This window comes from Colletotrichum truncatum, assembly GCF_014235925.2.
Source record: "Colletotrichum truncatum strain CMES1059 chromosome Unknown Contig_0011, whole genome shotgun sequence".
In the NCBI taxonomy this organism is placed as follows: domain Eukaryota; kingdom Fungi; phylum Ascomycota; class Sordariomycetes; order Glomerellales; family Glomerellaceae; genus Colletotrichum; species Colletotrichum truncatum.
The window spans coordinates 1,325,704-1,338,700 of record NW_027222408.1 but is presented as its reverse complement, the minus strand read 5'-3'; the positions used below and the strand labels follow the sequence as shown (position 1 = coordinate 1,338,700).

The 12,997-nt window shown below is 53.0% G+C and overlaps 2 protein-coding genes across 2 annotated transcripts; one reads left to right on the top strand and one right to left on the bottom strand.

Annotated features, from left to right (window-relative positions):
• Positions 1–6,594: 6,594 nt before the first annotated feature.
• CTRU02_214732 (cell surface protein) lies at positions 6,595–7,640 on the top strand (the record flags this gene model as incomplete). The annotated part of the gene is made up of 2 exons (XM_036727920.1): positions 6,595–6,703; positions 6,862–7,640. 2 exons carry the CDS (start codon positions 6,595–6,597, stop codon positions 7,638–7,640), a joined length of 888 nt encoding a protein of 295 aa, XP_036580449.1.
• Positions 7,641–8,826: 1,186 nt separating this feature from the next.
• On the bottom strand, positions 8,827–11,148 carry CTRU02_214731 (zinc knuckle like protein; the record flags this gene model as incomplete). The annotated part of the gene is made up of 3 exons (XM_036727919.1): positions 8,827–8,839; positions 8,897–10,957; positions 11,033–11,148. 3 exons carry the CDS (start codon positions 11,146–11,148, stop codon positions 8,827–8,829), a joined length of 2,190 nt encoding a protein of 729 aa, XP_036580448.1.
• Between the last annotated feature and the right edge of the window lie 1,849 nt (positions 11,149–12,997).

Below are 12,997 nucleotides of genomic sequence, written 5' to 3'. Positions count from 1 at the left end.
TATGACCGCCCGGCCAACCACCGGCCGGTACCCGTCACGTGGATCAGAGATCCGGCAGCCTCCTTTCCACACGTGACGGCCAACCCGGAGACTCCCTGTTATTCACTTCGAAACCTCACTTTTATTGTACTTTACAACTACGCTGTTGCTGTCAGATTTCATCATTTTGTCCCTATACCCGTACGGTGATATCTCTGTGGAATCAACAGAACCACTAGAAAAAAGACGATAGAGATGGCATCAACAAGGCTGACATGCGTCACCTGGCACCTTACTTAACCGAAATTGGAAAACTGGAGTTATGTAGACTGGTTGTTACGTTTTACATCAAATTCATAGACTAATGATGTTTTATATGTATCATTGTTCACATGTCCCTAATGGTAGCCGTAATGAATTACATGCTGAGCATAACGTCTTGAAACTGTCACATACTTGAATAGGTCGGTACCTTCCGGAGCTTTCGTTAATAAACCCATCTGTGGCGCCAAGTTGAAGTTATTTACATGCTGCAACAGCGATATCACAAAGTCAAAAACTTTGAAGGCAAATAGGTCACAAGTAGTGCTTAGTCACGGTGCCCAGGACTACGGAGGTCTACGGCTGGAACGGAGTCAATGTAGCCGAAACTACGCATAATAAAAACCACACCAGACGAGATGGCAAGAAACGGTTGAACAACATACTCAACGTCTTCTCTAATCCCAAAGATGATCAGCCCAGAGTGAGATGGGTATCGTAACTGTTTCGACTGAATCGTCTTCCAAACAGCCTTATATCCAGTCTGTACATCCAACAGACTGAATCGGATATTGAGGCGGGGAATTCAGATTGCATCCAAGGGCAGTAGCGGTCACCATCTCGCCAGCGGGCGCCATACGAGCTTAACTCTGCAGAGGCAGCCCGTTTGATCTCGGAGCTGGCCGAGCAGGATTCATCCGGAAGTTTGTTTTGAGTGTCGGAGGACCGCCTGGGGAATTCACGACATTTCCTCCGGTCGACGGGGCAAGGGTTGTTTCCTTCAACTTGAGCAAACTTTGCACCCGTCAGCTAGGATGCCACTCATGAACGTCTTGGCAGGTGGTTACGCAGCAATTGTTGGCCATGCTGTTGTTCAGAAAGGGCTCGGTTGGGTCTAAGAAGGGATTCGATAAAGTTGGCTCCAGAGGGCAGAGGGTCCCGGAGATAACGGGAGACTCACCTCAGGAGGGCATGTCTGCAGTCCTAATCCGTCATGAAAGCTGTCCCTGGACTCCTACTTGGAAGAGTCTTTGGGTATTACGTGTTCGTATTCGGTCGCTAGGCGCTTGTTTAAGCGGTAGAAAATGCACATTTCGTTAAACGAATGCCCTCGGAGGCCGCAGCGCGAACGGGCTAATGGTGACGAATACTGGTTTGAAATGTGTTCTGGCCTTCAAAAGTGCCAAGTCAGACAAATCTTTCGACCTCATTGTTGGACCACAGCTTCATGTTGAGAGGTGGCAAAGGGGAATTATGAGTACGGATGACTGTGGATAGGTAGGCAGTAAAAGCTAGAGGACAAGCTCTAGAGCACAGCTGAGCCACTCCAACTCTAGCCACACATTCACAGGCGGTAGTTTAAACCTGATCGGTCACAGTGACCAGATCGGGCATGGAAGCCAGAAATAGCACCATTTGCCCCCGAGCAGCCACAACATGGTCGTCTCAGACGTAACGGAGGAGCAAGGCTCATACCGCAAGCCAGCTCATCTGAGAAATGGCGGGTCCACGAACATTGCCTGAGCTCCGCCCTATCTCCAAGTGACTCATCTGAACGGCGCTGCCTGAAATTCACAGTTGACAAATTGTCCCACCATGTTGTTGAACGCCCAGCCCCCCGTTGCCCCCGTTTTGTTTCTCACGTCAAGGGGCAGGTTAAGCATAACCGAGCAAAGAGCTGCGATGAGGCGGTAGCGATAGCGAGGAAAGCGCCCCGCCGATTCGGTCCGTCCTCGAGGACTCAGACCGAGCATTTTCTTCTGACGAAGAGGCTATGACGTCTTTGAAGTATTCGGCCTGAATCCGACAGCCTGTGCCATGCTGCTATTTGTTTGGCTGTCTAAACGCCGGTTTGACGAATGACAAAAAGCAAAAAGAATTCTCATGCAAGAGGAGAAAAGAAGGTACCCACTAACGACTGCGAGTAAACACCTTGAATGGTTGCATAGGAAGACAAGAAAAACATCAAACATGGGATCGGTAGGGATTCGATGTGTTCGTCGTGCCAGGCGAGAGGTTGGGAACTCGGAGCATCTCGTCTTGAAAGAGCTGGCATTCGTCGACAGGTTTCCACCGCTGGGAGGCTGGCGTACTAGTAGGCATAGGATGAATGTCAGACATGGGAGCGTTTGGGGCGAATAGGGTAGTAGGAGACGAAGGGCAAGGGTCGGCCAGTGATCACTGTGTAGGTTATTTGGCAGCAGCAGAGAGAAAATTGGAATTATTTGATCCGATGCTGCACAGCCCTCTTGGCCAGGTTTACTGGGAGAGCCTGGGCCAAGCCTGCGACTGGCCAGGAGAGCCGATGACAGGCATGGCAGGCCGTAACGCTAGGCCTTTTTTTCCAAGGGCATCCCAAGATGATGGTGATAACTTTGGAGTGTCAAGGAGTAAGGGGACAGCACTGGCCCATGGATAAGCTTACCGCGGTATCCCGTCCCATTACCGTCGTTTAGGGTGGGAGGATTGACTTCTAAAGCCCCCTTGAACCCTGGAGGGGCGGAAGGCGGCGGAGGGATGGCGATCCGGAATGAAATAGAATGATTTAGTTTCGAAAAGCAAGATGCGTTATGAGAAGCCGATATCCAGTGGGCCGGAAGATGTTTACATCTAGGTTGAATGAGTATCAACCATCTGTATGGCGTTGGAGACGCAGTCTGAGGTGATCAACTGCAAACGCGTTGGAAGCTGTTTTGCGGGCGTAGAAACAATCCAACTGTCGCGACAAGTGACTGGTCGAAACAGACGTCCCATCTCTGAATATGGTTCCAGCCGGCAGTAAATCTGCCTAGGTGCACCAAGGTTGTCACAGGAGAGGCCCGAGAGTGAGTGGCTCTCACAAGTGGCATGCCCGGGCGCACATGAGCCACATGTCATGTCAGTCACACACGTTACAGGGCAAGGCCGTCGAGGATGTACTGACAGGTACGACAGGGCGATAGAAAAGGGAGGATTGTGATTTGTATTTAGGATGGGGGATTTGTGAAAAAGAACGGGGGGTGGCATAAGGTGTGCGAACCGTTCCGAGGCAACGGGACGAAAATGAGATACTGCAACGGGCAATATAACCGTCCTGATTAAGATGAGAATTCAAGCATCGAGTTCTTTTTGGCAGTGCATGAAATATGCGAGTGAAAGAGTTGAAAAGAAACAGTAAACATAGGAGGACAAGAAAGCCTATTTGGAAGGGGCTATTAAAGTTGCGGGATGATATTCTGGCAGCGCTTTGCCTACATTAGCCGTGGGTGAGGCGGCCCATGGTGCGTGGACTAAGACGATTAGAAGGTTAGCCAAGAAGCGGGAAGATAAAGTGAGAGACTAAGAAGAGTTTGCGGAGGTAGGGTGAGATGAGTTATGTGAATGTATGAGAGATGAAGTAAGGGGAGAATGAGAGTGGTAAACTAGACACCCGCTAATGTCATGTCACCTGCGTAGAGCCTTTCTAGTCTAGTTCATCCACTGCATAATTAAGCATAACGGAGGGATGACGACGAATGACAGCCTTCAGTAGGCGGTACTCGGTGACATTTTGACAATACTAATAATCAACTGGTTTTTTTTTTTGCTGCTTATCCACTGCATCTGAAGCCACACACCCACACAAGGTTAAAACTGCCCCCCCTAAAAAGCTTTGACACTATTTTGGTTCCCGTTTCATGCTACCTGTAACCATGTTAGAAGGGGGAGTTTGTCGGTACGTACCTGAAGCCCCTGGTTGACTAAGGCACCGGGACCTTACATACTAGTAGTGGTACTACTGTGTATGAACAGGGAGTAATTCTCCGAACCTTGCTGCTTCACAGTCACTCCATCAATGTCTTCACCTGCCACAGCATAGGTGGAATCCACCTATGCCGGTTCAACACAGACTGGTTTGCTGCCTCGGCTCGACACTTTGTCCTACCCTGAAGCCTCTTCGCCGTCAGCTTTCTGAGCACCGACTTTGCACAGTCTTTCAGTCACACATCCAGTCCTCAGACTATGGTCACCGCCCGTCACCACTCTTCGCATTCGGAGAAAGGTGACAGTCTCAACAGGCTTCTTATCCACCCTGGACCTTGATTCGGGACACCCCACACTTCCTTCACATGCACACCCTCCAAGCCCGCTAGAAGCCTTCGATACCGCGTCTACGATGTTCTGTTCACTACCGAGGGGCGCCTATGGCGGTGATCTGAATGAACTCTACATAGCAGTACCTACTAGTCGGTCGGCAACCACACCAAACTCTCTTCTCGCCATCGGCCACGATGCTGCGCTACGTAGTAGAATAAGGCACATTGCAAGGTTTGACTTTCCTTTTCCCTGAACCATAGAGCACATCATCGTGCCGAAGGGAACCCCCTCCCCGAACCGAATCTCAGCGCGTCGGGTGATCAATCACGGGAAGAGGGGGCAATCCTCCGAGATCTACCTCCAGGTACCCCCAATCGATGATGCTCCAGCACCCCGACCTCGTTGCTGGGTAGTATGTCGACAGCTCTAGGACGGCAGTGAATCATGATCCACCGACTAAACACGCGTAAAACCACCAGCGCCACCACAAACGGCGCTTCGCCTCCCGCTACCAACCGCTCGAATACGGGGCGGGGGCGGCGTTTCCTGACTCCCAAACGTGTACGGAGTGCTACCAGCGTTTCCAGCCCTGGAGATCACTTAGACGAGGAGACACAAGCCCGACGGCCAAGACCTTCTCGATCTTCGAAATACGGGGCCGCGAAAGGCTTAGCCTCTCCCATTACGGCATTCCAACCCTCAACAACCCCTGTGAGCATCACTATTACAAGCAATAAGCGTGCTAAGAAGGCCCCCTCAAGATCTACTGGGAATCACAGTCTGATCGTCGAAACCGTAAACTTCTTGGCCTCCGTAAGATGGGTGCATCATGTTCCTGGCTGATGGTCCAATCGGATTTCGCTAAACCATCCTTCACTCAACTCCCCTACTGCGTACGAGTCCACGTCGACTTGCTGACTACGCAACTTTAAGCTCGACGTACCTGACTACTCACACCTTGTTCCTGACTACTGCAACCTTTAACCCTCACTCAAATCATCAGGGCCCACAGCACGGCCATTTGCCGCCAAGACCTCCACTGAAACGGATTCACGAGCAAAGAGTCGCCAAGCTTCATGCATCTTGGAACCTAACCGCGCTCTCGAGCTTCAACCCCGGCAACATATCGTCTTACATGGCGACTCCTTCGTATTCTCATGACTACAGCCTGCAAATCACTCAAATCATTCTGTACCTACACGGTAAGCGTACTACTACTCCTGGTGTCTGGAGTGCCCGCCCTGCCCAGGGAGGCGCAGTACCTAGTAGGACGGGGTCGATGGTGGGCGGGTGGATTCGCGGGCGCTCCCATGTCTCCGTTGCTGTAGCCGCCTTTTCTCCAGCAGCTTAGATGCGATTTGCTGTGAGCCGCATCTTGGCAGCTTCAACATCATCCCGCCACGAGGGATCAATCTTGCTATGGAGTCGACTCCATCTCCGAGGCTGTCCGGACTGTGTCGTCTGTCTTGTCATCTCATTTGCGACCAGTCGTCCACTCGCGACAATGATTTCAGTTCTTCTGGCAAGTTCAAGCAAGACCATCTTCTCAGGCTCACCCCTCCCCTGAGTTGTCTTTTCTTTCTCTCTTAGCCACGCCCCTCACATTGCCCCCTTCATGCCCGTGCCACATGAATTGACGCGATACCGAGCTCCGCTTGAGGCCGACTTTGACTGACGGCTAGCCGTCCCCTCCCCAATTCCCAAGGTCCTAGCCACAATGGGGACACAGACCCTGATTATGTGGACAAGGTTCAAGGCACTATCGGGGACGCAAGGTAGGCCGGCCAGGGTCGTGATATGTACGTGATTGTCTCTAAGTGTGTGAGCGGCCCAAGGTGCGTGGTATACGTAGTAGCTGTGGAGAGAGGAGGAGGAGGAGGCGAGGGGCGGTTCAGCTGAGAACAGACCACGAGCTTCGACGAGCTGTTACTCGCCTGCTCTGCTACCAAACAGCATGGAACGATCCGATTCCGAACATCGAAATTTCCATCCCATCTCTCTAGAGGAATTTGTCAAATCTCATCCACGCCCCCTGACCAAGGGTGAAGAAAAAATGGAATGCCAAGGACTACCATCCAGATCTCTTGCTATATAACATTCCCTTCCACACCATCAAATCTAACCTTTTTCTTCTCTCTCATCATCACACACAGCATCTTAAGAAAGCAAGCCTTCTCTTCTACTCTCCTTCTTCACAAATCAGCCCCGGTGGCTTTTATAATAGGCATTCTTTTACTAATCTAAAAAAACCAAATTCCGACCTCTTTTTTCTTCACAACACTCTCTCAATCTACCAAGATGCGTTCCCAGTCCATCCTCGTCGCCGCTCTGGCTGCCTCCGTCTCCGCCCACGGCGTTGTCATGTCTGTTGATGGTGCCAACGGTGTCACCATGCCCGGTCTTACCAGTAAGCAACACCAGTCGCAGCCAGCACCAGCAGCCGCCCTTGTTCTCCTTCGTCTCTTCCCCGAAGAAACATGCTACGCTGTCGACGGCAGTAGTGGTGGTGGCAGCAGCGGTAGCAGTAGCACTATGATCAGCAACAAGGCTAACACCACAAACCAGTCGCCGACGGCACTCCCCGTGACTGCTCCTCCAACGGCTGCGGCTCTCAGGCCGACACTGCCATCATCCGTGACCGCGAGATTGCCTCCGGCGAGGTCGGCCCTCTGGGCCGCACTCAGGGCAACGGCCCCGTCAGCGCCGAGGCCATGATCAACAACTTCATGGGCGGTGCCGCCGCTCCCAAGAACAACGGCGCCGCCTCCTCCGCCGGCGTCGAGGACAACATCCCCAACAACGCCGCCAAGCGCGCCGAGCTCCACGTCCGCCAGGGCCTCGCCGGCCTCTTCGGCGGCGGTGGCAAGAACAAGGGCAACAAGCAGAACGGCCCCCCCGAGGCCCGCGTCGCCGCCACCGCCGGCATGGGAGCCTCCCAGGGCATGCCCACCTGCGCCGATGACGGCACCATCACCATGACCTTCCGCCAGATCAACCAGGACGGCGCCGGTCCCATGACCGCCGACGTCGACGGCACCTCCGGCGGCACCAAGGAGGAGGCCTTCCAGAGCGCAAAGGTCATGCAGGACGTCCCGGGTCTCGGCGTCCAGGGCCTGTCCCTGGCCACCAACACCGACTTCCAGATGAAGGTCCAGATGCCCGCCGGCATGACCTGCGACGCCACCGTCGGCATGGCCACCAACGTCTGCGTCGCCCGTGTCCGCAACGGCGCCGCCGCCGGCCCCTTTGGTGGCTCCGTCGCCTTCACCCAGACCGCCGCCGGCCGCAAGCGTGCCATCGCCTACCGCCTCAAGAAGCGCATGGAGCTCAACAACCGCGCATAAACGGTTTCCCCCCTCTTTTTTTAACTCGACGCGCCCCCTTTCCGTGTGGTGTGGGAGAGAGAGAGAGAGAGAGAGAGAGGGACGGTGTCAGAACCTTGGAGTTTGGTGGATTTGATCCGGGTCCGATGGGGGTCAGGGACCCTCCGGAGCCTTTGGATGGGATTCACGTGGAAAACTTGGGTATAGAAGCTCTTTGAAAACGACCATTCCTTTATTTGTATCCTACTACATACTTTTTTCCCCATTAGGTCGTCTCATTTTTCATAGGCAATTGACGCCGGTCGGAGTTTGAAAAAACTTGAAGGTTCCTTTTGATGCTTGTTAGCATATGTGACATGAACTTTTTGACAAATTTTAGTGATATGGCTTTATTATCATATTCACCTGGAGCAAAACATGACTGAATCAGTAACGCCTAATTCACCGTCATTGTTAAAAAAATAAAAATATAAAAATATAAAAACACCTAACCTTCACCCCTTTTAGAAAAGCGAAACCAGGACAAACAGTCTAAAGCTGTTTTTAGAAAGAGATGAACTGGGCCAGGCTGCAATCCAGCCTCGGAAACGCAATAAAATGATTCGTGTAGTTGAAATTCGAATTCGACCCCTTCCTTACCTGGATTACTCCGGGATTCACTGCGCTGGCGCCGCCCTCACTTCGTCCAAAGTCCAAACAGAATTCCCGCTCAGGGCACATCCCTTCTTCCCCCGGGACCACACCGACATGACACCGGACTTGTGTCAGGCAGGGCGAAACAAAACAACGCTGGCAAATCAACGACGGGGAAACATTTCAAATCTTTCATGGTTTTGGGAACTCGTCATTTTGCACGCTTACTTCGGGCCTCACGCACGTGTTTCTCGTCTATATCCAAAAAAAGAGAAAAAAAAGAACAAGAAAAAAAAAGAAAAAGATTCTCTCTACACTTACGACGCCATTCCCAACCGAGATGCTTCGGCCACCGACAAGAGGCCATCCCAACGCCGGGCTTGATGCAACGCCGTCGCATTACCAAACATTAAGGTCTATTTGCCGCCATTCACGGCACTGAACAAATGTGATATCGCTGCAGGAACTGCCTGCTTGCCCACCTTTGTGGTACTGTCGATTTACATGGTCTGGCAACCATGTCTGTGGCTACGATGAAAATAAAGAAGCCGAGGAAAAGTAACTCGGCAGGGATTTACCACCGACGACTGTATTCTCCAGTTAGCAATGCATGTGGTCATGGACGGAAACTTGACCCAACTAACCTGTATGCCGAGTCGACCTTGGGTGCACGCTTGCGGAATTTCGCGGCACCAGTGTTACTCTCTTTACCACCTTTTGATTTCGTGGATATCCCCAGGAGCTCGGCCTCCAAGTCTGACAACTCTGAGCCTTCGCTGCCGTGTGAGGCGTATGAAGCCATGGACTGTCTTGAGGCTGGGCGCGAGTCGGGATGACTACTGTGAGACCCGCGGCGCCATGAATGATGAGAGCCTCGTCTGCTCTGGTGCCGATCAGTAGGCGGCGTTCCCGTAGGTGGAGGAGACGCTCGCCCCCTGTCGTGGATGCTGTTTGAGGAATCTTGTCGTCGTACTTGACGTGAGCTGTAGTACCCAGAGTCTTGGCGATCAACATATCCCTCCCTTTCACGCATGGAAGAGCCGCTCTCCCGGCTGTCATCCAATGACTTGAGAAGTGTGTCGGATGGATCGTAATCAGCGCGGTCTGACTTTTGCGTCCGATGCCGATCAATCGGCCTAGCTTCTTCTTTGCCTCGTCGGTTGTGAGGAGATGAGCTATCGTAACCCTTGTGCAGCTCTCCTTTCTGTCTTTTGTGTCGATTTTCTTTCCACTCGCCCTCCTGATTGCCACGGTCTCGGGGCTGCTTGTGTGAAGAATCATCCCATGCGCGTTTGCGGCTGGTGATGGGTTGATAATTGCGGTTCTCCGGAGTCGGCGGCCGAGGCGGCAGAGAGGGGAATCCAGGAAGGCGCAGAGACTTGAAAGTGCTAGGCTTTTCCCTAATCTCAGGCTGTTGTTTAGCGGTTACTGAATCCTGTGCGGGTGTCCAGAAGGCTGGGTCGTGTTTCAAGGCGGTAAAGTACTCAGTCTCGCGTATGGGGCGGGAGTACTCTTCGAAATTATCCATGTTCACGAACTCGGATAGAATACATGCGGCGTCCCATGCCGGAGGCAGCATAATATTATCATGGTAGTCCTCAGGGCTTGGCAGGGGTTTGGCGATCGGATCTGGCTGGTGGGTTTTGGGCGGATCTTGGAATATCATTTCCTCTTCCCACTTCAAGTCGTCTTCCTCGTCGACGCCATGCTCCGAAACAGTAGGGGCATGCCGACTCTCAGGCGTGCCACTCGTGACCGGCGCCGCTTCTACAACTTTCGGCGTAGAGTCTGGTTTTGCAGGGGTGCTGGAGTTCTCTTTGCTACCGGGCTTCGGTCGAGGTTGCGACGAGTCTCGTTTTTGCTGCTTGCCATGCTTTTGCCGACGATTACGATCATGACGGTTGTTTTGCCCTTGACGATGGCGATTGTTCCGGTCTCGGGAGTGTTGGTTTGATTGGGGTTGAGGGGGTATGGGAGGCAATCCATGGATCGGTGGTGGTAGTGGACGAGGAGGAGTCGGTAGCGGTGGCGATGGCCCATGTCTTGGACCAGAGTGCCCGTACGGTTGAGGGTAAGAGGGAGGAGGTGGGGGTGGCTGAGATCCATATGGCGGCTGTGATGGCGGGGGGGCATAGGTCGACGGAGGGTAGCTTACACCGGGTGGAGGATAGGGGCCGCCAGGGGGTGGAGGAGGAGGGCTGGACTGGTATCCGGGAGGAGAGTACGAAGGGGGGTACGAGGGGGCAGGAGGATAGTGAGGTGGGTAGGTAGGGGGCGGTGGTCCTGGAGGACCTGGCGGGCCTGGCGGAGGGCCAGCATACTGCCCAGGGGGTGGATAATGATAAGGGGGAGGAGGGCCTGGGGGTCCCGGGGGTCCGGGAGGGCCCGGTGGTGGTGGGTAGGAGCTCGGTGGTGGCGGCGGCGGCGGCGATGAAAAATGAGGGTAGCTGGGGTAGTTGCTCGGGGGTGGGGGAGGGGCATAGCCACTCGGAGGTGGTGGATAAGCCGGGTAGGGTTGCGGGGGGCCGGGATACGGAGGGGCATGGGCCTGGCTCGGCGGCGGGGCGTATCGAGTGACGATCGGGTTGCCGCCGGGCGGAGCGGGATACTTTGTCACAACCGGACCGGATCTTCGACCGCCGTGTTGGTTATCGCCACCTCGCCCATAGTCAGAGCCGTTGGAGGTGTTCTTCCGGGATAATCCGCTTTTGTCCAGTTAGTTGCTCTGCGGCTCAGAGATTGGCATCCAGTGGAGGCACTGGGTGAATAAGACAACTTACGCTGGCTTTGCCCTCACAGGCTCAGGGCATGCTACGGCCCAGTGTCCCAAACCGCCACAGTTAATGCAGCTGGGCTCTTTCGTAGCTGGCCCCATCCCTGGCGCGTGATCCGCCATGGCTCAAGCGATTTGATGGATGGAGAGTGGTATCGGTGTTGAATGAGTACTCACGCCTGAAAGGGAAGAGAGTCAAACAACCGAAGAGGACTCGAGTCCGAAGAGGTTGTGAAGAAAATTTAGCAAAACGCAAGATTTGCAGAATTCCACAAGTCTTGGGCCAGGTGGGCCAGAACCCAGTCCTAGATGCTACTAATCTGAACAGATCAGAGAGGACAATAAGGTCTGCTCCGAACCAAACTCTTCGGCCCTTAGCAGATAGAGTGGTACTCTCGGAGCAACAAGAACTCGGTCCGGGGTTCGGAAGAGAGGCTACTCTCAATGATCGAAACAGGATGGACCGACCAATGACTTCAGACGATGAGCGGAAGTTGAGGAGAGCCTAGTCCCGAGTCCGAAAGCAGCCAGCTGTCAGTTATACTTTGGCAAAATGCGCAAATAGTCAAGAGGTCTCTGAAAAGAAAATGAGGCCATTCAGGGATGTCAAGCTGATGAGCTGATGAGGGTCGTAGCGGCGCATCGCGTCATGCGTGAGCTCCTTCCTCGACGAGTCGTGATGAAGATCAGACGTTAAAGTCCCATCCAGGCTGTCACCCAAGCAGTAGAGACAGCAGGATGGCGAAAGGCGACTATGATGAACGTTGGCGCATGTCAAAATGATACAAGGATGAGGGCGTAGGTGAGCGCGACGAAGTTGACCAAAAGTTGAAGGTTGCGCGCCCAGACTCAGGCGGAAAGTGGGGCTGGGCACCTACCCCGGTGAGGCACCATGCAGTAGCACCAGCGGCAACAGCTTCCGAGGGGGGAAGGCTTGGCTGGAAAAAAAATAAGGAAGGTATCGGAAATACATCGGCCCGGGAACAATTCTTTCTTTTTTTTGGTTCCCTTTGTTGTATGCAGAAAGACCATGCCGACCCGATTCAGCAAGGCGGGGGCAAGAGGCAGCAGCAAGAAGGCGAGGAAGCAGGGTGAGGGTAGTTGGGTAATGTAATCTCCAGTGCTTATGTGCCTGTGCATTTCGCCTATGCCTATGCCTTGCAAGCCTGTCTGTTCCTGTAACCCTACCAGACACGAATCTGCAGGGTTGAAAGCTGGGCGGTACCAAAGTTCTCAGCCGATAAAGCAGTTTTGTCTTATCTTGCTCAAGTAGTTGGTCTATGGTAGACAAACCATTGCCTTCAGTCAGAGACATGGGGTCAAAAATAGGACTAAAAAAGAAGGGCTGTATTCAAGGTCTATGAGCCCAGAGCCCGGGAGCAGAGAAAGGGGAAAGTATTGCAGCTGTGAGTTATTGGGCAGGACTGGCAGGGTAATTTCGGAAACCTCATCAATGTTGAGGCAGCAAAAGGCAGTTTTCCGTGGACTAGAAAGATGGAAAGTGAGGCTATCTCAAAAAGATTCTTGCCCAGATACGGATGTATATATTGTATCATGACTGGAAAAGGCAGCGTTTAGATGCGCTCATGTAGTGTAAAAATGAAAACGGTCGAATGAAATTTCTAGACCGAGACGAATCCTGACAAGAGAAGGCGAGCATGGTTATGTTACGAGGGCTCGTAGCTGTGAAAGAAGACGGACTGAGACACGTTGAAGGAATCTAGGGAAGATGAGAGCAAGGAATAAGGAAAGAGACAGTGCTGAGCGATCGAATCCCGACCAGAAATTAAGCAGATGCCAGGTGCTGTTTTCTCCCTAGGCGGCCAAGAACATTTGGCGGCTGCGTGCAATGCTCTTCGTAATGGGGGGATGTAAAACCAAGGAAATTGAGACTGCGAATCCACCTGTTTGGAGCAGATGCAAGCAAGCACTCTTCAGAAATACAAGCCAAGACCAGTCGATGAAAGATGAA